This window comes from Aphanomyces invadans (assembly GCF_000520115.1).
Source record: "Aphanomyces invadans strain NJM9701 unplaced genomic scaffold supercont1.6, whole genome shotgun sequence".
NCBI lineage: Eukaryota > Oomycota > Saprolegniomycetes > Saprolegniales > Verrucalvaceae > Aphanomyces > Aphanomyces invadans.
This window is the reverse complement of record NW_008580151.1, coordinates 1,526,011-1,549,302: the sequence shown is the minus strand read 5'-3', so window position 1 is coordinate 1,549,302 and position 23,292 is coordinate 1,526,011. Positions and strand designations below refer to the sequence as shown.

Genomic DNA, 23,292 nt, shown 5'->3' with positions numbered 1-23,292 from the left:
CCTACGTACATGCACACCACAGCAGACCTACTGTAGGACTTGCAGCGGGACAAACCCTTGGGCGACCCATGCTGCTCTGCTCAGCAGAACAGGATGAAACAAAACGAAACACCCGCAGAGGCTGCCCTCGTGAGGTCCGCTGCCCCCCTGCTATTGAAGCTACGCCTTCTGCAGGCTCTTAGGCGTCGAGGGGCAACCCAAGACCGGATACCAATTCCAAGTGTCGAGTTTAACCTCGAAAAATACAACTATGCGAAATGTTTGGCCAAGTTCCGCTTTACCCGTTCTAACATTCATATTCTTGCATGACGAGTGCGGCCTTAGCCCAAGTTGCAGCAACCTTTCCATGCCCTACTTCGTAAGGACCTAGCCGAAAAACCTCCTTGAGGAGAGAGCCTCATCCATTTCGTCCGTCCACTGGATCTGTTTTCTATCCTTCTTTCCCAAAGAGATGGCGCTACAGATTTTCCCGACTTGGCACGTCGAAGTCGGTTGGGAAAATCAAATCCCCTACTTTCTCCAGTCAATTCACCGACTTGGGCGAACTTCGAAGCATTACAAATTCGAATTTTTAAGTCGGGAATTCAAATTCCCGACTTGTTAAAACGCACTAATACCAAAGATGTTTTTCCAAAATTATCGAACCCCATGAAGTACGACGTGTACAGCGGACTTAACCGTGTGGTCATCGTCCACTTCGCAACATGAAAATGTCGACTGCTGCAGAACGGGAACGAGACGTCCAGGAACTCACGAGTCGCGTTGCGGACAGCGTCTGTGAATACATTGGCGTGGAGCTTGATGGTGCTGGATGGGAGAGACGGTGCTATTGTTCTCATGGCCATGTATCTTCAGGTGCGATGGAACGGACGAAACTTGTCGACAAGGTCCTCCAAGCGCTCCACACCAAGTTTGATGAGATGACCGTCGAGAGTGCGACCGTTGCAGATTTCGCAGCGCGCATGAAGGAGTCAGGTGTGTCGATGAGGTTTCGAGGCTGTGTGGTCATTATGAGGGATGTAGAGGAGCTCTTCAAGGACCGCATGGCCGCCATCGACGAAGTCGACGAGGAACTGACTGAGCTCGAAGACATGATCCACCAACTTGAGCTGTATGCCGAACGCATATGTACGTTAGTCCAACTTCATGGATGCCACGATTTCTTAACCGACGATGTCCACACAGATGAGAAGTTTACTGTTGTGGCATGATCACTCGAATTCAACTGTGGGAGTCGATTGCGCTACCTCCTACCATCTCGTCCTCCTCGTTAAGCCACGCGCAGATATATGTATTTATGCTGCATTCGTTGTGCACGTCTTCGGCAATAGCCAGGCGATTCCACTAAGGAGGACTGGATGTGACAACCAATGGAGCAGCGCGTAATGACGTGAGTACATCGTGCTAAAGGCCAAATTATGCGGCAGTACCTGAGAGCAATTCATTCGCGCTAGCGTACGTGCTACGATGCTGCTGCTACTGTGGGCCATAGAGTTCTCACTCTACAGACTTGTGACGGTTGGACCTAATACCACGTCAACTCGACGTCGTCACTGCTACAGTCAGCTCCATGGGGCAGGACTTGGAGCGAGATATTGGCCACTTTGGCGCCGCAGTGTTCGCGGCATCCGTCCGAATCCGTGCCACTCCATTTGAACATGAGAATTGCGTCGTGGCGGGGCATACTCGACGTGTCGATGATTCGCACCAGCTTGCGCCACGTCAAACCCTTGTCACGAGCAAAGCGTTCGTGGAGCAGCACCGTGCCCGACGGAAGCGATGAGATTTCAACGGCGAATTGGCCGCCCTGGTCATATCGTACGGCATGACATAGCGTCAGGTGGAGACGAGGCACGGGCCGATGGACCAGGGGAATCGTTTGGAGTAGCTCGCCCCACCCATGCGACGACGTGTAGCAGTACGGGATCGACCGAGGGGCCATGGATCCGCCCAAGTTGACCAGAATTGCACCAGGCGGGACTTCAATGACTTCCGGCAAGTCGAGACGAGTCTCCACAATAATGTCTCCCGAGAACGTCCATTTGTCTGGATGAATCAGCTCGGTCGTGCGAACCGACGACAGCTCGAGCAGGTCGTTGAACCCTGAGGAGCCCTCCAGGATGTATCGCAGCGAGATGTTGGCGACCTTGGCTCCGACAAAGATTTCGTTCGCAGCACTCTCGCCTGTCTCTTCGTCTGCCCCCTTGCCCCGCCATTGGAGCTGCAATGACGAATCCGTCGGCGGCACGCGGGAAAGGTCGAGGACGCGACGAAGTTGGCGCCATCGAATGCCCGCCTTCGGGTGGAACGATTCATGAAAGTGCATTTTGCCAGACGGAAGCGAATGCAGCGCGACGTCAAACGCCCCACTGTGGTGGCTGTGCGTCGCGTACGCGAGCGCCAGTTGGAGGGACTTTGACGACGTGGCTTTGTCGGGACATGGAATCGCCTGCGTTAGGACGAGCCAGTCGGACGCAGACGATGAAAAGCATGACGTGATGTCGGGAGGGGCGAACGTGCTTCCCAGGTTGACAAACTCGCCCTCTCCATGGGTCACAGTCACTATTTCTGGTACTGCTGCGCGGAACGCTCGCTGCCACTTGCCCACAAACGTCCAGTTGGCTGGGTGGAGGAGCTCTCGTTCAGTCGGGGGGCTGTCCTCCTGGAGGCACAACACGACGACTTTCATCAATGAAGCCTCGGGGAGCAACTTACCAAGGCGAGGGAGATCGACAGGCGACGACGTGGAGTTACCGGACGAGGTGGGCGACAGTCATCGTCCGAGTTGTCGGAGAGATCGAACTTCTCGAGTTTCCCGAAGGCGGGTGCGTCCGCGGGGCTGTATCGTCGGGGGTCGATCATGACGCGCAATGGAGCAAGTGCGTGTTGACATGGCACGTTTATTTTGGGCATGGAACGTTTCAACAGGTGCGTTCTGTCTTTGACGACACGTTCGTCGCGGGAGTGACCTCATGCAGTTGACACACATGCCGTGCCTTTATCTCCCTCGGTGACCAGCCCAGCCATGGCGTATATTCCATCGATGCTGCATCCACCGTGTGTCAAGATGGCTGCTGCATGCGAACAAGACCAACACTACAATACGTGGCTGAATCCTGTTTACACAACGTAGTTAAACTGTTGGTAGTGGGCGTACGCATCGGTCGTGGCGTGACATTGCCACAAATGCGGTTTGTTTCCGTTGTACGAGCCCATGTCAAGGCAATACCCCGTGTGCGTGACGTGTCGGATTTGTTTGGTCGCGACATCGTACGACCACTTTTGGTTGGCGTTGCTGTCGTTGCAAGGCCAGAGGTGAATGCGGGCACCATTTGCCTTTTGCGGGGCGTCGAGGCACGTGTTGGTGATCTCGGACATGATCATGTTTTTGTCGTGGAGAACGGTCCACTTGCCGTCCGTAGGGACAGCGGGCTGCGATGGAAACCAGCCATGCGAGAACGCGATCAGTTCGGCGCCGTCGCCATCGCGGGCCGCAGTCGACGCCACCAGCGCACGCTTGTTGTCCACCGAAACAAATGCGACGTGCCCCATGTCACTCGCAATCGTGTAAAGCTGGTGGATGTTGTTGAGCTGGCACGGCCACGCCTGCACCTGAGTGTCAGTACGGTCTGCGTCGAGGCATCGATCGGTGAAGATTTCGTGCTTGAGCTTCAAGTCCGAAAAGATCCACCGCTGGTTGTTATTGTTGGCGTTGCACGGAAACAAGTGGACGTTGAATCGGTTGCCAGTCCAGTACCCGTCGAGGCACTTGCCCTGCTGCCAGCACCTGAGCTGCTGCGTGCGGAGGTCGTACGACCACCGGTCGTTCACGTTGTCGGAGGGTCCTTTGAAGAGCCGGCCGCCGTCGCATCGGAGGACGAGGTCGCGGGAGGTCGCGATCTTGAACGGCAAGCTCAAGCGTGGGCTCGGGACCGGGCGGTTCCACACGTCAAACTTCCACACGCCGCTGGGGTACGCCAGGCCAAAGTAATTTTCAAACAGCGTCGCAACGTCGGTGGACTTTGCTGGGTTGTCGTGAAACATAAAGTACATGGGGTGTTCGCCCCCGTTCTTGTTCACATCCATCCAATCTTGGACGTCCCAAAAGTGGCGGATCGCCGCTTCCATGCTCGCCTGGTGGTTTCGGAATGGACCCCCGCCGTCGGTGGGCCATCCAGTCTCCGTCAGCAGCGCTTTCTTTCCGAAGCGAGACGCCATGGCTTGCCAACGATGGCTCAAGTGCGGGATCACGTTGTTGATCGTGGAAAAATCGTACGGGTCGAAGAACGCGTACATGTTGACCCCCACGACGTCGCACACGTTGGCAAGCGACGGGTACTTGAGCCAGTCGCCGTCGGTTTGCACCGTCCCAATGGGAATGTGTTCGAGTCCGGGGACCGCGCGGATCTTGGCCTTTGCGTCGTTGATGGTATCGATCATCGTGCGCAAACTCAAGCCGTTGCTCAGGTCTTCATTGCCAATCAGAATGGCCTTGACGGCCTCGGGGTGCCGGGTCGCGCCGTCGATGGCCGCCTGGAGGTCGACGTCGTAGAACGGACTTCGAATCCACACGCCGGCGTAAATGAGCAAGTTGTTGCGTGCAGCAACGTCGATCGCGTTCGGTCCATCCGGAACATGCACTGTCGTGTTGGTGCCATTGGGCCACAGGAGCCCGATCAGGGTATTTTGCGTTTGATACGTACGCACGGCGTCGAACCTCGTTTTGATCGTGGTGAAATGCGCGTCCATGTTGGCGTAGTCAAACGAGTCGTAGCACACGCCTTTGGCTTCGGCTTGGTGGTGCCATGAGCTCATGGACAGGGCCACCAAGGCCAGGCATGTCTGGAGCTTGGTCACGCCAGCCATGATCCACGACGATGAGGTCGGCGAACGCGCAGGAAATCGCGAAGTGGCTGCACCATCCCAATTGCCACGACCAACGCGCGAGTCCACGAAGGGTGGGACGCCCACCATACACCACGCCAAGTTTGCAATAAGGTGATCGGCACCGTCTACTGGTGAATTTTGCACCGCACGCAACGTCCGAGCCAATCGCAACAAATTCAAGTACAAGACGATGACGGCGGTCGGAGCGTCCCCGGACCATGTTCAGCTAGCACGAGCATCAGGACATGATGCATTTGGTCGTCGTTCGAGACGTTGCCTTCCGTCGTCGCGAGTCAACACGAGCGCTTCAACACGAGACATTCCACGCGATCCAGCCGCGCGAGGTTGGGCTTGCACGAACGTCTTGCTGCCGTCGGCGCCCGTGGACGTCTGGATGGGCCAAACGGCTCGCGCCACCATGACCTTCGTCGCCGCCGTCGGATGTGGCGACCACTTCGTTGGAGGTGTGAAGACCCACGCTCGCGTCAGGTCGCGAGGTCGCTGGAGGTACGTACAGTGTACGAATGAAGTGGCGGCCGCCTGGGTTTCCTCGATAATCCTCCTTTCCACGGGGTGCATGTGGATGGTTCAGATTGCATGGATGGCATACAGTATTCGATTCGCCATTGGGGGGATGGGGTCGCGGGGGCTGCGTGGGTTCAATTTACTTTACGCCGCACGTGGCAAGGCGTGCATGGTGGCTTTTCAACAGGTTGATATCTTGGAGCATCTCGCGGAGAAGTACGACTAAATGGAAGTGTGATCAAGCCCGGCTGCTAAATGTAGGTGGCACTGTGCGATGAGAACTCCCACTGACATCGAGGTCGATTCACCTCATTCAGGTTGCACGGCCGCGGAAAAAGAGCCCACGTAGGCACAACGAGAACGCCGCGGCTCGGACAGAGATGTCGCGAGGGATGTTGGAGCGAGGCACTCCTTTCGGGTAACGCGTGCAACATGGACGCACAGACCAAGCGTGAGTTTCGGCTGAGCGCACTCCAACAAAATTGGGACGTGCCTGACACAGAGGAGCACATTGGTTGTTATCATGACGTGGCACGCTGTGGAAGCATCCGTATAGATGCTAGTGTGCTAGATATTTGCGTTCCGAGGCAGACCACAGCAACTTGACGAAGCATTCGTGTGGAGATCATGGCCCAAAGCCCACACGACCCATTCACATTGCATGCTGCCACACGTTGCCGAGCACGCGATGTCAATCGAAGAAAGCGCCCCCCATGCGTATCCATACAAATTGGACTGCTGCACGAATGCTTGTATGAGCGCTGGGTCGACTTGGGACTTTTTTCCATGCGAGGATGGCTTGGCACTTACCACGAGCCAGGGACACGGCGAAAACGTAGGAAATTTCGATTTGCGTTTGCAATCGACGGGCGTTGCATCCTCCCGTCCGCTTTGGACGCGTGTTCTTGCCACTAAACCACTGGATGGTGCGATTCCCTGGTCATATTCATCCGCGACGGTAGTTCGTGGGGGCTTCCCCCAGAGTGGAACTTGACGGCGATAGAATTTTCATTCAAATTGCGATGCGCATGACCAGGAGACGCGGGTGGAAGGTTCAACGGCAACGTCATGCTGGATGCCATGTCAACGGCAACGCAGGCCTTTGTTGACCGACCGGTGGAGCAACTTCAATCGCAGCTTCTGGTGCACGAGTTCTCCATAAGAATTTGTTTACACTTTCTCGGACCATCGGGCGAGCGAATTCCAATGTGAACATCTGGAGGTGGTGGGGGCATATCCAGTTGCCAAATGTTGTGACCTGACGTGACCGTCGACGTTCGCCCTTGACCAACCATCCCTTGCTACGCCCCTTCGACTTGGAATCCGCGGGAGATTTTATGCAGGGGCTGCACGCGCATTGTGCACAGAGCAGCCCCACGGGGGACCCGGAGGCGGCTGCTGTGCTGCCAGGAAACTCTTTCAGTGAACTCTCTTGACAAACTTGCGCGTACGTCGCATGACCTTTTCCGGATACCAACAACAGCATCCGGACTACCAAATCTCTGGCGCATTGTTGTGTTCATGCATGCATCTGCGAATGGCGCCAAGGTTCGCTTTCACATTCGTCCACATGCAGTCCCCCCGTTCTCGATCGTGTGGACGATGAAGCGAAGTGGGTAGTTGACGGCATGCTTTTCGAGTCGGCGCGGATGGCAATCATTCGCCCAGTTCCCGATGAAGTACGGATCATGTTAAGTGCGCTGCATCATGGGATCATGGGGATGGAGGGCATGCGCCAGACTCGGGGAGGGCTTCGTATGTTTTACTTGCAAGAGCGAGCACAAAACTTCCTCGCACTGGAGATGAAGTCCAACGCTCTCTCGCAACGCATCTCGACGTACAGTGATCCCGCAACGTTTGCACCCTGGTATAAATTTATACCCCGTGAAAAATAACTTGATATAAAGTTCATGGGGGCCTTTGGACAAGGCGGCATTGGAATTGTGTTACGTCAACTACGATTCGGAACTGTTGGGCCCACACCAGAATCATATCTTTTGTCGCCCCTGAGGATCAAACTGTCCACACCAACGCCAGCTTTGGCCATTCAATTCAGCGCGTGCTCCACTGACTGATGTTACTATCCAGTTGCCTTTAAAATTCAATCTTTGTGTGTTCTTTGTACCGCTGTCATCCTGGAAAAGTTTATATTTGGAAAAATGTGCAAACGTCACGGGATCACTGTAATTTGTTGTCTTGGGGCACACAGCACACCATATTGCTGGCCACATGGTCACACGGTCATCATGGTCTAGGCGCCACGGCATGAAGAAAAGACTGGCACGCTTCCATTTCTACACGGAGGATCCCCTGGTATTGGATTGCCCGGCCAATTCAAGCGGCATTGAATAGGACGATCGCTTGCTCTTGTCGGCCACGCAGCGCCGACCACCCATCAGCACCCACTGGCGTGAGTAATTGCATCGACCAGGGAATTTTTGTTCCACGTGGCGCGACCATCACAATCGTACTGGCTTCAGCACACTTGAACGGAGAGTCCAGAAGCGACTGGGATCGGTGCTGGCCATCGTAGCCAATGCAGCGGCCGTGGGCTGTGCCGTGAGGCCGATAAGCTTGTGAACGGGTCATGATTCATCTCACAGAGCGGTGGGTGCTACCAGGGTCTCTCCATGCCTCTCTCGGGCCTTGGTGGCCATCCCAAGCACAAGTTGTGTCGTTTCAAGCGTCGCCAAGATTGTCGGTATTGGAACGGCCGGCACTGCACCGAAATACGTCATTTAAAATAGCCCTTCCATAACAGTGTTATATTTCCCGTTTCACATGCAATCGATGCAAGCTTTGAATGGAGGGGACATACGGAAATGTGTTATAACATCACTCTCAAATAAAAACAGTTTATTGTCGCGCCGTGGACAGGGTGCTTTTTTGTTGGTGCGATCGAGGCAACGGGGTGGGAGGATGAACGCCACCACCTCTCAGTCTGACATCATGACGTGGGAGACCATGCAGATGACAGTGTATCTGTCGCTCACGTGCATCTCCATGACGGCTGCCGGCATCACAATCTTCACAGCGTTCGACACGAAGGACATCCGACGATCCGCAGTCCAATACTGCACCTATTCCGTCTTCTGCTGCGACTTCGTGTGGGCGTTCTTTCGATGTCTCTTGTACACGTTGGGCATGGTCCAGGGCGTGCTACCAACCTCCAACAAAGGGGACCGAAACGTTGCAAACTTGGACGAGACGACCATGGTGTTCGAAGCAATTCTGACCGCCGCGGGGGACCTCTGCATAGTTGCCGCTGCGATATGGATCGTCTTGTCCGCGTACGAAATGCAACGGGTCGTAACCCACACCATCACGCGACCAGAAGAGCGCGAACGCCATACCGTGCTCTTTTACGACGTCATGGTGTACGTGCCATTGACATTGCTCCTCTTGCTCTTTGGTCTGGGTCCCGTGGCCAAGAAGGACGAAGACCTCACGAGCTCGTATCTCCGAGTGAGCTTGTACATCGTTGTGTGGGCGCTCTTCCTCGCGGTGTTGTACCTTCCCTTTGCCATGTACAAGATCTATTGCGTCCGAGTGAATCGGTCTGGGTTCTTCGACCACACGTTGGAGCACATTTATCGCCGCGTGCGCATTCTCCTCATCGTGTACAGCATCACGACGATTCCCACATCCATTGCGAGTTTGGGCAGCGAAGTCGCGCAGCTCACGCAAAACTCGACCGACTTTCTCGGGCCAAACACGAGCACCATCTTTTTCGTGTCCAACTGCGTGTTTTATCTCACTGGGTTTTTCAATGCCATCAGTATCGGCGGCAGCGTCCTCTGCTGCATTCGATGTCTTCGTCCCGTCATGCCCAAGGAACTCCACGAAGACCTCATGAACGGCGGCATGCTACGCGCATCCGACGCCATGATCACGTCCGACAACGTGCTGCTGCCTCCTGAAAAGCAGCCAGTGTTTGTATGTACCGACATCGAGAGCTCGACGTTGCTGTGGTCCCGGATACCCAAGGCCATGACTGAAGCGCAGTCTTTGCATGATGGTACGTCATTTTGCAATGGGAAACCCATCGCCGCAGGTGCCATGTGTGGTCCCTGTGGGGCTTCCGTGCGTTCTACACTGGCCATGTCATTGAAATCCCTGTGATGTGTAGACTGCATGCGCCAGCACTTGGCCACGTATAACGGGTACGAGATCACAACTGCAGGCGACGCCTTCCAGCTTGCCTTCCACACGGTTGCCGAAGCCATTTCGTACTGCGTGACCGTGCAACTCAAGTTGCTCGAACTGCCGTGGCCAAAGGAGTTAGACAACTTTCGCGCTGCCAAAACCATGACCGACATGTTTGGTCGCACGTACTTTCGAGGGCTTCGCGTGCGCATGGCCATTCACTTGGGCGGCGGCGACTTGATACACCAAATCCACCCGACCACGGGCAAACGAACGTACGCGGGACTGCATGAGCTCATAGCCCGGGAGATCGGCGACGTTGGCCTTGGCGGGCAACTTCTCATCTCGGTCGTGACAAAGGAACGATACCTGGATGAGATTCGAGATGTGCCCAAGCAAAAGAAGGGGAAGCGTCGGCTGAAAGTCCAGTTCAAAGACTTTTTCTTCCGAGAAGCCCCGAGCTGCCACATTGTCGACCTCGGCATTGTCGAACCCATGGCGGAAATCGTGCCTTATTTATTGCGTCCTCGCTTTACCAGTGGACGCGCCGACCAGATGCACCTTTTTGCATGACGGCCGTCGAGGGCGTGGTCTTCGCGGCCGTATTTATCCAAACTCGACTCTGCTTTCTTTTGACCTCTGTCGATACGAGCCCCATGGCCACCGCATTCATGTCATCTGCATGAGAACGTTGCGCAGGAAAGGCCAACCGAGCCACATCGAACACCCGTCTCCACAGGACGTGCACGGGCAACGGTATCAAGTCTTGAGTGAGCGCATGCTCGCGATGGCAGTGGCGCCTCTCTCGAGGGATAGCCCACCGCTATTTGGATGCGAATTTTGCCCGTGTTGTCGTGACCTGAGCATCCGGCCAGATACAGTGGACGATATAAAAATAGACGCGAGAACCGACCTCCATCGCGCAAAACGGCTTCGCTCATGGAACGGGACATGCCTGGAATCAATCTCCACTTGTCCATGCGGAGATCTTCTGCGTCCCTTGCGATGACTGCTAGTGAGCGACACGCCGCCGACAAGGCGTCAGACGACGTGTTCAAACAGTTTGACCTGCATCATGCCCCGTTCCTGACCAAGCGCGGCAAGACGATCCACCACGTTGTCCTTCGTGTATTTGTCATTGCAGACGGTGGGGCGCCCGAGCGATTCGGTCATGGGGCTCATGCAGGGCTGCATGTGTAGGATTTATCTTTTACTTTAAGAACTCGTCCGCCACGCAGCCTAACGGCCTCTTGCCCCTCGACGGGTCCGAGTTCAAAGTGCACAAGTACCAAGTGAGCTCCCACTTGAGCAATATTTGCTTGGAAGTCCACACCCCGTTGCGTTCGTGGGGTATGCAATCCCATCATGGTTGGAGGTGCTGATGGTCCAACGTAGGCAGCGTCGTGCTGCATTACCATGGTTGCTCCGGCGCGCAAGCGCAGGACGTTGTCCACCAGCTCGAGGCGGCTGGTTCCAAGCGAATCTTTGGCGAGTTCTCGGGGCTGTCGGTATGTCCAGCCGCAGACAGTGATCTCAAAACGCATGGGCACCACGACAAGAAACTCGAGGACATCTGTCCGTCCACGGACTCGGCGGCACCGCATGACCCAGCGTCGATGTTGGCATCATCGTCGTTATCCAACGCAGAGATATCAGTGGCCGATGGCGTCCTTTCGTACATTTACCATTGGGACAAGCGAGGTCACCAAGTTCCACTGCTCGATTTAACGTGGTCCGAGTTGCACGAGAGCTACGCCGACATGTGCAAGGCGCTAGGCATTCCCCTGGACGAGGCCGACGACAAGCGTGTAGATCTGTCCAACGAGCTCTGCCACGATCTGTGCACGAACGGGACTCTAACTCGGCCATGGGGCACCATTTCGTTGGAGGCGTCCTCGTCGCCGCACCACCAGCATCCCCACCGCCGTCTCAGCTCGTCGCAGTCGTCCGTGTCGTCCGTGTCCGAGAGTGACACGGTGGGTGACGCGACAGTTGATTTGTCGCCCGCTCCCGTGGTCCCATTTGATGCCGGTGGTCGGTCGGCCTCGCCACCCACGAAAGCGTCGTCCCCGACGGCTCGTGATCCAGGCGACGGATCGCATCCCCACCGCCGCCGCATTAGTCGGCGGTCGTCGTTGCACAAGAAGCATCTATTGTCGGGAGACGTGTCGATGGTGATCAGCTCTGGCATTGTCGTGCCGCCGAAAGCCATTCCAGACGTGAAACTGATCCAAGCGATTTCGCTCGCCGAGAGCTACAGCGGTGGGTTCTCGCTGCGGCAGTACACGCCGTTGAAGATCATCGGGAAGGGTGGGTTTGGTCAGGTCATGGTGGCGCGCCACAACTCGACCCACCAAATCGTTGCGATCAAAACCATGAGCAAGTATACGTTGACAACGCAAAACCAGGTCGCCCATACCAAGGCCGAGCGCAACGTCCTCATCATGTGCTACAACCACCCGTTCATCGTCAAGCTCCACGCGGCGTTCCAAACTATCGACCACCTGCACATGGTGCTCGAGTTTTGCCCCGGCGGCGAACTGTTCTTCCACTTGTCGAGGGCCGGTCGGTTCAGCGAAGCGCACACGGCATTTTACTGTGCCGAGGTACTGCGACGGACTCTAGCACGCACGAAGCAGCTAACGCGAGAGAGTAGATATTCTTGGCGCTGGACCACTTGCATGCACACGAGGTCATCTACCGCGACCTCAAGCCCGAAAATGTCCTCCTCGATCGGGACGGCCACATTCGTTTGGCGGATTTCGGCTTGTCCAAGGAGAATGTGACCGAGCGCAAGCTTGCCGCGACGTTCTGCGGGTCCGCCGAGTACATTTCACCAGAGGTCCTGCTGCTGGCGGACGCCGACTTGGACGGGATGACGCCAGTTCCAGGGGGGTACGACAAGGGCGTCGACTTGTGGGCGCTGGGGTGCCTTGTGTTTGAGCTGCTCACGGGGCTCCCTCCGTTCTACTCGGGCAAGTGCCGGTCGGAGCTGTACGCAAAGATCAAGGACGGATACGTCGCGTTTCCACCGTACGTGTCGGCCGACGCAAAGGACTTGGTGGTGCGACTCCTGCAACCGAAACCACACGATCGACTGGGGTACAAAGACCCTCGTGAATTGAAAGCCCACCCGTTCTTTCAAACCCACGTCCCCGACTGGGACAGGTTGATGGCGAAGGATGTCGTCCCGCCCATGCAGCCGTCGGCGGGCGAGTACATGAACTTTGACGACGCGTTCACGTCGATGCCACTCGACAAGGAAGCGCTCGAGGTCATGGCCGAGTTTAGCAAGCGCAATACGATGGAGCACCAGTTGTTTGACAATTACAACTGGGCGCCGCCGGACGATGCCGGACGCGGTGCAGGGTCGGCGACCGTCGTCCCAAATGCAAGTTAGAGACTGCGTGGCTTTTTTGGCATTGCAACTGCTGTGTATTTAATGAAGATGACGGACCAGTCCCCAGACAAGAAAGGGACGTGGAGAAGGTCGAGTGCGTTTGTCGATTCATGGCGAATGTTCCTTCGGCGATTTGACCGACCGCTGGACGGATGGCTTATTTCCACAGTTTGCGGATCGACATGTTTTGTTCAGAGTCCTTCTTCATCACCTTGGACACGGCCATTTCAAAGTCTTCTTGGGTCACGTGGACGCGGCGTTCTCGAAGGGCAAACATCCCCGCTTCCGTACACACCGCCTAGGTCGACGTCATTCATGAATGAGTTCGTTGCAAACCACAGCGAATGTTTGTAGGAACACGCCTCGACGCACCTTGCATTCAGCGCCCGACGCCGTCGGCATCTTCTCCGCAATCACCTTCAGATTGATGCCACGCAATAAGTTCATGCGGCGCGAGTGGATGCGCATGATATCCATACGGGACTAGCCAGCACACTCGTTAGGTGGGACTGGGTGGTCGTAGGCAGGAAAGAGGTACCGCTTCCGTGGGGTTGGGAAATTCAATCTTGCGATCGATGCGACCAGGCCGCAACAACGCGGCATCGAGAATGTCGATACGGTTCGTCGCCATGATGACCTTGATGTTTTGCGCCGGCTCAAACCCATCCAGCTGATTCAGGAGTTCCAACATCGTGCGTTGGACTTCCGAGTCGCCACCGCCTTCCATGCGCGAACTGCCGATCGAATCGATTTCGTCCATGAAAATAATCGACGGCGACGCTTCGCGGGCCATCACGAAGAGCTCGCGCACCATACGGGACCCTTCGCCAATGTATTTTTGCACGAGTTCCGCCCCCGACACTCGAATGAATGTACAATCGGTATGGTGTGCCACGGCACGAGCCAGCAATGTCTTGCCCGTCCCGGGTGGGCCGTAAAGAAGCACCCCCTTTGGCTGGGCAACCCCCAACGCGTCGAAGAGTTCGGGGTGCTTGATGGGCAGTTCGATTACTTCTTTGATCTCGCGAATTTGTTTGTCCAGGCCACCGATCATGTCGTATGTCGAGTCCGGAACCTTTTCGACCTTCATCAAGCTCACCAGCGGATCCACCTTCGTGGGGAGGATCTTATGCAGCACATAGCTGTCGTTGCGAAGTGCGACGCGGGTGTTGGGTGTGCACTTGGTGATGTCTATGGCTTTGTCCACATCGACCACATACTTGCCTTCTGGGTTCACTTTCACGAGCACCTTGGACTTGCCCATTTGTTTAACGACTTCCCCCACGTACGAACCTGGTTCTTGCAGCAACTGCAGCTCTTCGCGAAGCAAGCGCACTACACAGCACACGTGCATGAACTCGACGGACGTCGGAGTGCATTCGTCGTCGTACCTTTGGAATTGAGCTCATTGCGCTGGGCTTGAAGACGGCGCAAGTTCATAGTCTTGTCACGCACGGTGAGCTCCAAGTGCTCAATCTTCTGGCGGTAGTAGCTCGTCAGTCCCTCGGATCCATCCGTGATTCCCGTCATGGCCAAAGCTGGGGTGCAGATCGATTAAATCTTGCAATTGGGATTTGGAGGTGGTTTTGAAGGGTTTTGACGGAAAACAAACTTATCCGGGACAGTCGAACTTGAAAGGATGCCACAGGTTCTTATTGAGTCGACTTCTTTAATTCATACAAGTCTTTGCATAATAAAAATATGGATCGCACATAAGCGACGATTCTTGGCACGTCAGAATTCCATCGCTCCGCGCGGCGTCGCATCGTCTCGGCCATGATCGAAGTGATTCTGAACGATCGCCTGGGAAAGAAGATCCGTGTGAAGTGCAATGAAGACGATACGGTGGGTGACCTCAAGAAGCTCGTTGCGGCACAGGTGGGCACTCGCCCGGAGAAGATTCGCATCCAGAAATGGTACACAATCTACAAAGACCACATCACGCTCGAAGACTATGAAATCCACGACGGCATGGGGCTCGAGCTGTACTATACATAGTCACTATCGAGTTGGTATGTGTCGTATTGCTCCTGTCGTCTGTGCACAGCGATCGACGTACGCGTAACTCAATCAACTTATCGTGCTCCGTGTTGTGCTTGCTTGGGCTGTATTGGGGTTCTTCTCACGACTGGGGGGATTGCGCGCGATGTTCTAGGCAAAGGAGTGTTTTGCGTGCTTACTGATCGAAATCGTTGCGCTGTCTGCAAGGTTCCTCCAGCAGTACAAGAGGACGTAGAAGTTGGGTGGAAGAAGAGCGTTCAAGGGCTCCATACGATGCAGCAGCGTCGCTGATCGCTCTTCTTCCAAGAAACTTTGAGTCCTGTACCTAGTCTGTGACAAAATCCTTCATGTGGTCATGATAACATACATGCAGTAGAGTCGGCGTGGATGCTGTCTCGCAGTTGTTGTTGCTTGGTGATGGCGGCTTCCGACCAGTACTTGTTGGCATCGGACACTCGTCTGTCCCAAGTGGGCATCATCCACCATGGATGGGCTGTTACGCCTCCACCACGGACCTGTGGTATCGTTCAAAGCAAACCTCGTCACGTTGTATATGAGGATGTGTTCTGGCTGCGCACCACGTCGATCGCACTTTGGATGTGGCTGCGAAATACCCCAGTGCGCCCGTGGACGGGCATCCTCGCCTTCTTGGTGATGGGGAGCAGTGCAACTCGGACTCGTTCGCGTTGGCCAGCGCCTTGCCGCACAACTTGGTCTTGTCGCGGCTCCTATCGAGAAGAAGTGGTCGTCGGCCTCCCAATCAATAAGAACGACCCAACCTCGTACCCCACGATGTACACGTGTCCGACATCATGCCAACGAACCCATCTCCGGCTAGCGCGGTAGTATTGCATGAACGCAATGCACACAACGCCATTGCTGAGCTGCATGTCAAGAGCAAGCGCTGCCGAAACGCTTTTCCCTGTAGCTTGCTGTGAACCATTCGACAGGAAGCTCAGAGAGTAAGATGAACAACAGCATCTTGCGCGCAATCCACAAGATTAGGCTGTGGCTCATGGGCCGATCGCAAGCGTTGAATCCGACGTACAGTATTCACGATGACGTGTGGCTGGGTCTTCGCCCTCATAAACTCGCGTTCCACCAATTCTATCGATGGATGCTTTCTGGAGACGTCCACCTCCATCACGCTAGGAACGTAGCGACAGTGTTGCTGTGACACCTTGCCCGCATGCTCATATTCTCTTTGGCATCACATCTCAACATGGGTCGATTGCTTGTGGGTTTCCTCGTCTGCGCCTCTGCGTCTGGTCAATCCAACACCGTGACCAAAGTCTTTCGATCGGATGCTCCTCGCAATATGTCCAAGGAAAGTGTTGTGCTTCCTGGAAATATTCCGGTCGACTCGCGAACGAGCTACTCGTACGAACGCGGCAGCCAAGAAACGACGACCGGGCAACAAAAGACTGGTACTGGGTGGAGTCCGTATGAAAGCGTCCTCGGGGGAAGCAACGTGGGCGGGCTCCGGGTTGATGGCGTCGACGAGGGTGCCACCGTTCCATCGGACAACATGTTTGGATTGCAGCCGCCATCGCCAGTGGGAAATGTCGGGTTCGGCGGCGTGGGAGGCAATGCGCTCGGCTCAGTGCCAGGTCTCGGTCTCATGCATGCCCCCGGTAGCCTTCGTGGCATGTGACAGCGGCAAGCCATGGTCGAAATGCAGTAATTGTGCTAACAAAAATCGTACCGAACATCGCGTCATAACAACTTGGTTGTTCTGGCGTCGGCCATGGCAAGTGGATTCGTCTGTCGTTGCGATCGTGTTGCGACGAACGCCCTGCGACGTGTCGATTCGTGCGGCTTCTACTCGCCCGAGTCAGCCGTCGTGGCAAGACACGTCGTTCGGGTTGGAGACGAGGCCCAACTTGGCAGTTGATAGTGGTAAACACGGGGATTGTCGCATGTGCAAGTTAGCTGAGCTGCTCGTGAAAACGGCCAACTTGAAGCCCCATGACCCATGCAAACCATGGCGAACGGCACTCGGGTTTTGCATGGAGCCACTCGAAACGTGGCAGGGTCATCACATCCTCTTGGGCGATCTCAGAACCGACCGCTGTCCCTACAGCACAGACGGCTCAGCGCACGTGGGGCATAGCCAAGGGGCTCACGTGTGCTTCGTGATGCAAGGGCCGAAGAATCTGTCGCTGATTCCTGTAAGTTGGTTGCAGTGCGTGTAAGCCATCTTGATGATTCGGACGCAAAGCGATCATGTGCTCGGTTATGTCGTGTGTGTGGGGAGTCTCTACGTGGTGGCATGCGTCTGCTGCGTCTTGGTCACGAAGTCGCAAAGTTCGGTCATCACGTTTACGATAATCACGCGAAACACCACGCGAGGGAAATGCCTGCCACGAGATTGCAAGGCTAGCACCAGGACGATATGAAGATAAAACTCGACAGTCGGGACACCAGTGCGAGCGCTCCACAACGCTGGCGGGGCAGCCCCTGACCACCTCAGCTTTCGCTCTGACAATGTGACAGCTCGAAGCGGCAACCCAATCGCGGACGCTATGTACAGTTCCAAACAAGGTGCCGCTTGTGCGACACGCCGGTAGCCAAGAGGTTTAGCGGTCCCATTCAACCCATCACCCCTCTTGTCGTTCGTCTCATTTTCCAATTCACGCCCGACCAAGAGCCATGTCCCTGGGCATCTTCTTCGGCATCGCCGCCATGTGCATATTCGGTGTCGTCCCCATCTTCTACAAGGCCCTCGACAATGTGCCGGTAGTTCAAATTGCCCTTCACCGCTTCACGTGGACGTTTCCTGAGACCATGCTCATCGTGCTTGTCCTTGGCCAAAGCAAATCGTTTTACAAACAAGCATTCACCCAGTCCAACTTTATCCTGTACGGAGGCTCGGCAGCGTCGATGGGGGCCAGCACGATCTTGCTCATCTGGGCCGTCAACGCAGGCTATCTACTTGAAGTGTCACTCGGCGCATTCCTCAACCCTGTCACGATGGCGATCTTTGGCATTGGTTTCCTCAAGGAACGGTTGAGTCGGTGGCAAGTGGTGTCCGTCGTGTTGGCCACTATCGGGGTCGGGATCTTTACGGTGGCGTACGGCAAATTCCCGTGGGTGGCCATTCTCCTCACGATCGGTGACGGAGTGTACGCTCTCTTCAAGAAGAAGGCTCCCTTGACGCCCCTGCATGGCCTGGCACTTGAATCCGGCATCTTGTTTCCGATTTGCTTGGTGGGCACGATCACTCTCGAAGCGCAAGGGACGGGAGTCTTCACCCACGGCCTTGTCCAAACCGATGTGCTGCTCGTGGCATCTGGCGTCATGACGATCGTCCCTTTGTTACTCTTGGTTGCAGCGATGCAGATGACGCCGCTGTACATCATGGGTCTCATTTCCAACATCGCGCCGACAATCCAGTTCATTCTTGGAGTCGTGGTGTACAAAGAACCGTTCTCGACAACCAAGTTGATCGGCTTCGTCTTCTTATGGGTGTCCATGGCGGTGTTTGGCCTCGACAGCTTCTGGGCGTACAAGGCGGCGCTCTCCGAGAAACTCGGCAAAGAGAATGCGATTCCCAACGATGAGCTGTCCCTAGATGTCGAGACGTGTCACGACGGCATCGACGGTGCAGCGCACACGTTCAACACAGTGAGCACCCCGACTGCCCATGAGCGATAACAGCCTCAATAAACTCCGAGTACCAAGGCACCTTCTGTCCCTGCAAAACTCTGCCAAACGTCTACCTGCCGACGTTGATTTCGCTCGTGAAAAGCAGATGAATGTCGCAGAGGCCGCACCACGGGATTTTTCAGTATATCAAGGGTGACAGTATCCAGACGACACATCGATATCTGCTTTATGGGACCGCGCAGCACATGAGCCTCGTATTGGTCGTCTAGCATGCTGGAGAGATCTTCATCTGGCAGTCACATCCTGTATAGGTGATACAACAAGAAGTAGAGCCATGTGGTCAACCCCTCGAGAAAATTCAAACTGTCTAATGTTAATGAATCGTGGCAAAATACACTCTTGCGCGCATCGCAGCCAGAAGTCTTGGAATCGAGTGTGCCATTGCGCACGACGTATCGTTGTGACGGACGAGTTGGTTCAAAATCAAGGACTTGTTCAATTGGCAATGGAGCATCGGCCAAGACGTGAGCTGTCCATGCTACCATGCACATGTGCTCACAACGACTTGGACGTGACATCGAAGGCTGTTGCCGGTGGCGATGCCTCCAAATTGGACAACTGGAGCAGAATCACGAATTTGAGCGAAGGGGAGAGACCGCGGGGACATCTTGTTCCAGAAGTTGACAGTTTTCAAGTCGTGGAATTGGCCCACTCAAAATGGCGCTGTGTCATGGCTCTGGGATATGAACCTTTGCCAAGTGTCCGATTGTCGCCGTGGCAGTGACTCTTACCCCCAACGACCTCAGAGTGACCTCGATCTGCTTGTCCTCGTCGCACTATCGATGAAGGCATTTGTAGCGAGCGTGCCAGTGTGGTAAGCGTGTTTTTTGCCATGGTGCAGCTCCGATTGCCAGATTGCCATGGCATGTCAACATCGTCAAAGTTGAAGTGAGAAAACCTCCATAACTTCATGGTTGTTGCGCATCATTTTGCACGAGAAAGCCTGTGAAACGCAATACGCAATATCATTTGTCACAGGTCGGGTCTTTCCTCTCCATTCAAATGCACGAAAGGTCAAGGTCCAATTGGTCGAGTCATTTTTGAAACATGAAGCGCGGCATTGCAACGCCCCCGACGTCCAAGAAATCTCGCAATGAGTACACGGCGGCCAACGCTGCGGACGACAGTGACGGCGACGACTTGGTCTTTGAAGATCCCTACGGTGACGATCTTGAGGACGAAGAAATGGTGTCGGACGGCGACGAAGAGGTCGTGAACAATGACGACGACGATGACGAGAACGACATGGACGTGGATTCGGGCAACCTACCGCCCCTCCAAAACGACGACGACGAAGCGGAAGCACCCAAAAAGGTGTGGTTGCCGAACGTGGAAAAGCTTGGCGAGGATGAAGTGCTCGACTACGACGCGTCCGCGTACGACTTGTACTACGCCATGACCGCAGAATGGCCAGCGCTGAGTTTGGACATTATCAAGGACAACTTGGGCGCGTGCCGTACTAAGGTATGCTCGAATTGTTGGAGTACTTAATGTGCTCATGTTGTTGGTTTAGTTCCCCATGACAATCTACGTTGTGGCGGGGTCCCAAGCGCCGAAAGCTGCCGACAACAAAATCACTGTCATGAAGATGTCCGAACTGCACAAAACCAAACACAACAGCGGTAAGTTGTGCAGGTTCATTCAGGTGGCATGACCAGCACTCCGACAGACCCGGATGACGACTCGGACGACGACTCGGACGACGACGACGAAGAAGGCGACCCGGTGCTTGAGTCCCGTTCCATTGACCATCGTGGCGGCGTGAATCGCATTCGCGCCATGCCGCAAAGCTCCAACATCGTTGCCACGTGGGCAGACACGAAGCGCGTGCACATTTACGATATTGCGAAACAGCTCCAGTCCTTGGATGGCAAAAACCCCGCGGGATTGAGCGCTCAGGCTCCACCCGTGTTCACTTTCACAGGTCACGCCGACGAAGGGTTTGCGATGGACTGGTCCCCTGTGACAGCCGGGTCGTTGCTCACGGGCGATTGCTCCAAGTACATTTACCACTGGGTGAACAACGGCGGGTCGTGGGTCGTTGACAAGGTACCATTCACGGGCCACACGTCGTCCGTGGAGGACATTCAGTGGAGTCCGACCGAAGCGACGGTCTTCGCTTCGTGCTCGTCGGACAGGACCGTTCGCATCTGGGACATCCGCACCAAAGCTCGTTCCATGCTGAGTGTCGAAGCGCACGATCAAGATGTGAACGTGATCACGTGGAACCGGTACGACTTTGTGCGATGGCTGAGAGAGCTCATGTCAACATGTATAGCAATGTGGGGCACTTGATGGCGTCTGGATCGGACGATGGGTCGTTCAAGATTTGGGATTTCCGCAAATTCCAATCGTACGTACACCACAGCGTCTAGGTATCAAATTCCTGAGGATTGGGAAATGTAGGGACAGCCCCGTGGCGCACTTTCGCTACCACACGGCGCCCGTGACATCGATTGAATGGCACCCTACGGACGAATCGATGCTGGCCGTGTCTGGCGCAGACAACCAGATCTCGATCTGGGATATGTCTGTTGAGGAAGATGCCGAAGCTGCAAATGCCACGACGGCTAAGCTGGATGTGCCCCCACAGTTGTTGTTTATCCACCAAGGCCAGACGGACATCAAGGAATTGCACTTCCACCCGCAATGCCCTGGCCTCTTGGTTAGCACGGCGGCCGACGGCTTCAACGTGTTCAAGCCCGCCAACATTTCCTAACTTAGTTTATAATCGCACCATTGCCCGTGTCACCCTTTGGTGTACATGTGCTCGTTCATGGCGGTGCTCCAACGGGTGCAACGCAAAGGATGGCCCTGCCAAGGGGGTGCAATATTCGTTTGAGATTTTCGTCGACGGCATGGTCGAGCTGTCAGGTGGGGCTAGGTCAAGTGGTTTCTGTGGTGGCCACATTACGTGATCGACCCGGCGAGGATGTGTCCATCATTTAAGCTCGACGGTACGTACTCTGCTCTATCGTGCAAAGGCCATCTCAGCGCTGGTCTGTCATTCATCCAGACGAGGGATTCCAGTGCATCGTATCCCTCGCCAGGCAGTCGCCGAAGACTCAGCAGTTTACCTACTACTTTGGGTCACATGATTTGTGCATTGTGAGTTGCTGCTCGATGTGTGGTACAGAGAATAAAGCAGTTATGCCATGCCGAAGTGGGTTGCACAAACCGACCCAGCTGAAGTCCTGGTTCCATTCGCAGCATCTTGCGTACGCGAAAGGCTTCCCCGCACGATCCTGTCAGCACAAAGAGACGGCCATCTTGCTGTCCCATGCCGTCCGCGAATGCTCAGTTCGAGCGAGCGACCCGACGATGACCATATCTGAACGCCGGCTCCACAGGATTTTCTCGTGACGGACATGGTCGCACTCGTGCTTCCAGACTTGACTCCTTGCAGATTACTCAAACCCTGGCAGCTGGATAGTGGGTAATGCTTCAATGGTTTTGACAATTGTCGTGGACTCTAACGACGATGCCTCGTCTGGTCCTTCCAAGGCGCCTCCACCGCATCCAACGCGCTGATCCAAAGGCCCAAGACAATTTCGCAGTCATAGATAGTACGTGCAGCATGTATTCGAACGTTTGTCGCACGCTGTTGTGTCCTAGGCGAGCATCGCCCGAGCCACGCAAGCGATGGCCAGGGGGGACTGTGATGTTGTAAAAGCGCGCCAGTGAATTCCGTGTGCTGGGCCAAAACCGACGTGCCGAACGCTCCGTGGCTGCCAGCCTTCGTGTGTGACGTATCCGACCTCGACCCAGGAGTGCAGGATTTGAGTACACTACCCCGTAGCCGAGTCCATACCCAATGCTCGTCTCAGCTTTCTACGTCAGGGCGAATCAACGAGCGCATGTCGGAAATCGTTGCTGCGCACCCCCATGCAATTTGCGTCGTAAACTAATTTGGAATGCGCAACTTGTAGTCAGCTCACATAGATGTCGCAGTGACAATATTGCTCTTTTAGCGGGGTGGGTGATCAAATCACTTGGCCACATCGAACCGTGGCAAGGGGACAATCATGAAGCGCATATTTGGAGCAAACGTGACTCGACGATGATGACTGTAAACACGGTCATGGCGGGGGTTCACGACGCCGAGGTGAACCAACTTGGACAGTTCGTCTTAACCTGCTGGCGTTTTTGCCGACAAACGCCAGTCAGCTGTACAAATTCGAGTGGAAACATGCTCAATGGGACGAAGGTGATGTCTTGGTCGAAGGGTATGATTCGATTCAAACTAGTGCCCCAGATTGGAACGCATCTGACTCGGACTTTGAGATTTTTGAGCAGCCATCCGCCTACAACGATGCCAACTCATGTTGACATGATTGCACTGCGACATGGTTTTCATCCTCGGTAGCCATAAGTCCTGACGACCCAAGTGATTCGCTTGATGACGAAATGAAAGGCGAGGACGACGACGAGCCAGGCTCACTACCTCTTGAGCGATACAAGTTAGTGGACGAGGATATTGTCGTGGTGTCGCGGTCGAGAAAGAGGCCCTGTCTGGCGCTGGCTCGGGTCCCAGCCGTCGAACTGTACGAGTATATGGCCATTCCAAAGTTGCGGCACACGACCTCCACGTCGTATGCGTGTGCGTGGTGTGGGCAAAGCGCAAGACCTTCCCGTGGTGGCCAGGATATTACTGTGACCCCCTC

At 55.2% G+C, this 23,292-nt stretch overlaps 10 protein-coding genes across 10 annotated transcripts; 7 read left to right on the top strand and 3 right to left on the bottom strand.

The window, feature by feature from the left end:
* Positions 1–690: 690 nt before the first annotated feature.
* Positions 691–1,316, top strand: H310_04118 (hypothetical protein). Its single transcript, XM_008868306.1, has 4 exons — positions 691–804; positions 856–975; positions 1,024–1,128; positions 1,186–1,316. Exons 1-4 carry the CDS (start codon positions 705–707, stop codon positions 1,209–1,211), a joined length of 351 nt encoding a protein of 116 aa, XP_008866528.1. The 5' UTR covers positions 691–704; the 3' UTR covers positions 1,212–1,316.
* Positions 1,317–1,387: 71 nt separating this feature from the next.
* Positions 1,388–2,883, bottom strand: H310_04117 (hypothetical protein). Its single transcript, XM_008868305.1, has 2 exons — positions 2,716–2,883; positions 1,388–2,662 (listed from the first exon to the last, which is right to left on the bottom strand). The coding sequence occupies exons 1-2, from the start codon at positions 2,860–2,862 to the stop codon at positions 1,526–1,528; spliced, it is 1,284 nt and encodes a 427-aa protein (XP_008866527.1). The 5' UTR covers positions 2,863–2,883; the 3' UTR covers positions 1,388–1,525.
* Positions 2,884–2,939: 56 nt separating this feature from the next.
* Positions 2,940–5,050, bottom strand: H310_04116 (hypothetical protein). The gene has a single exon (XM_008868304.1). It carries the CDS (start codon positions 4,972–4,974, stop codon positions 3,121–3,123), a length of 1,854 nt encoding a protein of 617 aa, XP_008866526.1. The 5' UTR covers positions 4,975–5,050; the 3' UTR covers positions 2,940–3,120.
* Positions 5,051–8,295: 3,245 nt separating this feature from the next.
* Positions 8,296–10,433, top strand: H310_04115 (hypothetical protein). Its single transcript, XM_008868303.1, has 2 exons — positions 8,296–9,430; positions 9,542–10,433. The coding sequence occupies exons 1-2, from the start codon at positions 8,332–8,334 to the stop codon at positions 10,129–10,131; spliced, it is 1,689 nt and encodes a 562-aa protein (XP_008866525.1). The 5' UTR covers positions 8,296–8,331; the 3' UTR covers positions 10,132–10,433.
* Positions 10,434–10,563: 130 nt separating this feature from the next.
* On the top strand, positions 10,564–12,958 carry H310_04114 (AGC protein kinase; the record flags this gene model as incomplete). Its single annotated transcript, XM_008868302.1, has 4 exons — positions 10,564–10,705; positions 10,759–10,908; positions 10,954–12,164; positions 12,215–12,958. 4 exons carry the CDS (start codon positions 10,564–10,566, stop codon positions 12,956–12,958), a joined length of 2,247 nt encoding a protein of 748 aa, XP_008866524.1.
* H310_04113 (26S protease regulatory subunit 8) lies at positions 12,861–14,528 on the bottom strand. Its single transcript, XM_008868301.1, has 4 exons — positions 14,350–14,528; positions 13,497–14,293; positions 13,331–13,441; positions 12,861–13,256 (listed from the first exon to the last, which is right to left on the bottom strand). Exons 1-4 carry the CDS (start codon positions 14,486–14,488, stop codon positions 13,116–13,118), a joined length of 1,188 nt encoding a protein of 395 aa, XP_008866523.1. The 5' UTR covers positions 14,489–14,528; the 3' UTR covers positions 12,861–13,115.
* Positions 14,529–14,734: 206 nt separating this feature from the next.
* Positions 14,735–14,956, top strand: H310_04112 (ubiquitin-like protein 5; the record flags this gene model as incomplete). The annotated part of the gene is made up of 1 exon (XM_008868300.1): positions 14,735–14,956. One exon carries the CDS (start codon positions 14,735–14,737, stop codon positions 14,954–14,956), a length of 222 nt encoding a protein of 73 aa, XP_008866522.1.
* A 1,225-nt stretch (positions 14,957–16,181) lies between these two features.
* On the top strand, positions 16,182–16,613 carry H310_04111 (hypothetical protein; the record flags this gene model as incomplete). Its single annotated transcript, XM_008868299.1, has 1 exon — positions 16,182–16,613. One exon carries the CDS (start codon positions 16,182–16,184, stop codon positions 16,611–16,613), a length of 432 nt encoding a protein of 143 aa, XP_008866521.1.
* A 982-nt stretch (positions 16,614–17,595) lies between these two features.
* Positions 17,596–18,964, top strand: H310_04110 (protein RarD). The gene has a single exon (XM_008868298.1). It carries the CDS (start codon positions 17,612–17,614, stop codon positions 18,614–18,616), a length of 1,005 nt encoding a protein of 334 aa, XP_008866520.1. The 5' UTR covers positions 17,596–17,611; the 3' UTR covers positions 18,617–18,964.
* Positions 18,965–19,655: 691 nt separating this feature from the next.
* Positions 19,656–21,409, top strand: H310_04109 (hypothetical protein). Its single transcript, XM_008868297.1, has 5 exons — positions 19,656–20,092; positions 20,142–20,250; positions 20,298–20,859; positions 20,907–20,981; positions 21,035–21,409. Exons 1-5 carry the CDS (start codon positions 19,676–19,678, stop codon positions 21,345–21,347), a joined length of 1,476 nt encoding a protein of 491 aa, XP_008866519.1. The 5' UTR covers positions 19,656–19,675; the 3' UTR covers positions 21,348–21,409.
* The last annotated feature ends 1,883 nt before the right edge of the window (positions 21,410–23,292 follow it).

Bases quoted from the DNA above. Each gene is read 5' to 3' on its own strand.
- H310_04118 (XM_008868306.1), top strand. From the start codon at position 705: ATGAAAATGTCGACTGCTGCAGAACGGGAACGAGACGTCCAGGAACTC. The intron at 805-855 runs GTGCTGGATGGG...ATGTATCTTCAG, and splicing joins CATTGGCGTGGAGCTTGATG to GTGCGATGGAACGGACGAAA. The intron at 1,129-1,185 runs GTACGTTAGTCC...ATGTCCACACAG, and splicing joins GCTGTATGCCGAACGCATAT to ATGAGAAGTTTACTGTTGTG.
- H310_04117 (XM_008868305.1), bottom strand. From the start codon at position 2,862: ATGATCGACCCCCGACGATACAGCCCCGCGGACGCACCCGCCTTCGGG. The intron at 2,663-2,715 runs GTAAGTTGCTCC...TTGTGCCTCCAG, and splicing joins TGTCGATCTCCCTCGCCTTG to GAGGACAGCCCCCCGACTGA.
- H310_04116 (XM_008868304.1), bottom strand. From the start codon at position 4,974: ATGGTGGGCGTCCCACCCTTCGTGGACTCGCGCGTTGGTCGTGGCAAT.
- H310_04115 (XM_008868303.1), top strand. From the start codon at position 8,332: ATGAACGCCACCACCTCTCAGTCTGACATCATGACGTGGGAGACCATG. The intron at 9,431-9,541 runs GTACGTCATTTT...TGTGATGTGTAG, and splicing joins AGCGCAGTCTTTGCATGATG to ACTGCATGCGCCAGCACTTG.
- H310_04113 (XM_008868301.1), bottom strand. From the start codon at position 14,488: ATGACGGGAATCACGGATGGATCCGAGGGACTGACGAGCTACTACCGC. The intron at 14,294-14,349 runs GTACGACGACGA...TGTGCTGTGTAG, and splicing joins CAATGAGCTCAATTCCAAAG to TGCGCTTGCTTCGCGAAGAG. The intron at 13,442-13,496 runs GTACCTCTTTCC...TGTGCTGGCTAG, and splicing joins TTCCCAACCCCACGGAAGCG to TCCCGTATGGATATCATGCG.
- H310_04110 (XM_008868298.1), top strand. From the start codon at position 17,612: ATGTCCCTGGGCATCTTCTTCGGCATCGCCGCCATGTGCATATTCGGT.
- H310_04109 (XM_008868297.1), top strand. From the start codon at position 19,676: ATGAAGCGCGGCATTGCAACGCCCCCGACGTCCAAGAAATCTCGCAAT. The intron at 20,093-20,141 runs GTATGCTCGAAT...TTGTTGGTTTAG, and splicing joins TGGGCGCGTGCCGTACTAAG to TTCCCCATGACAATCTACGT. The intron at 20,251-20,297 runs GTAAGTTGTGCA...GCACTCCGACAG, and splicing joins CAAAACCAAACACAACAGCG to ACCCGGATGACGACTCGGAC.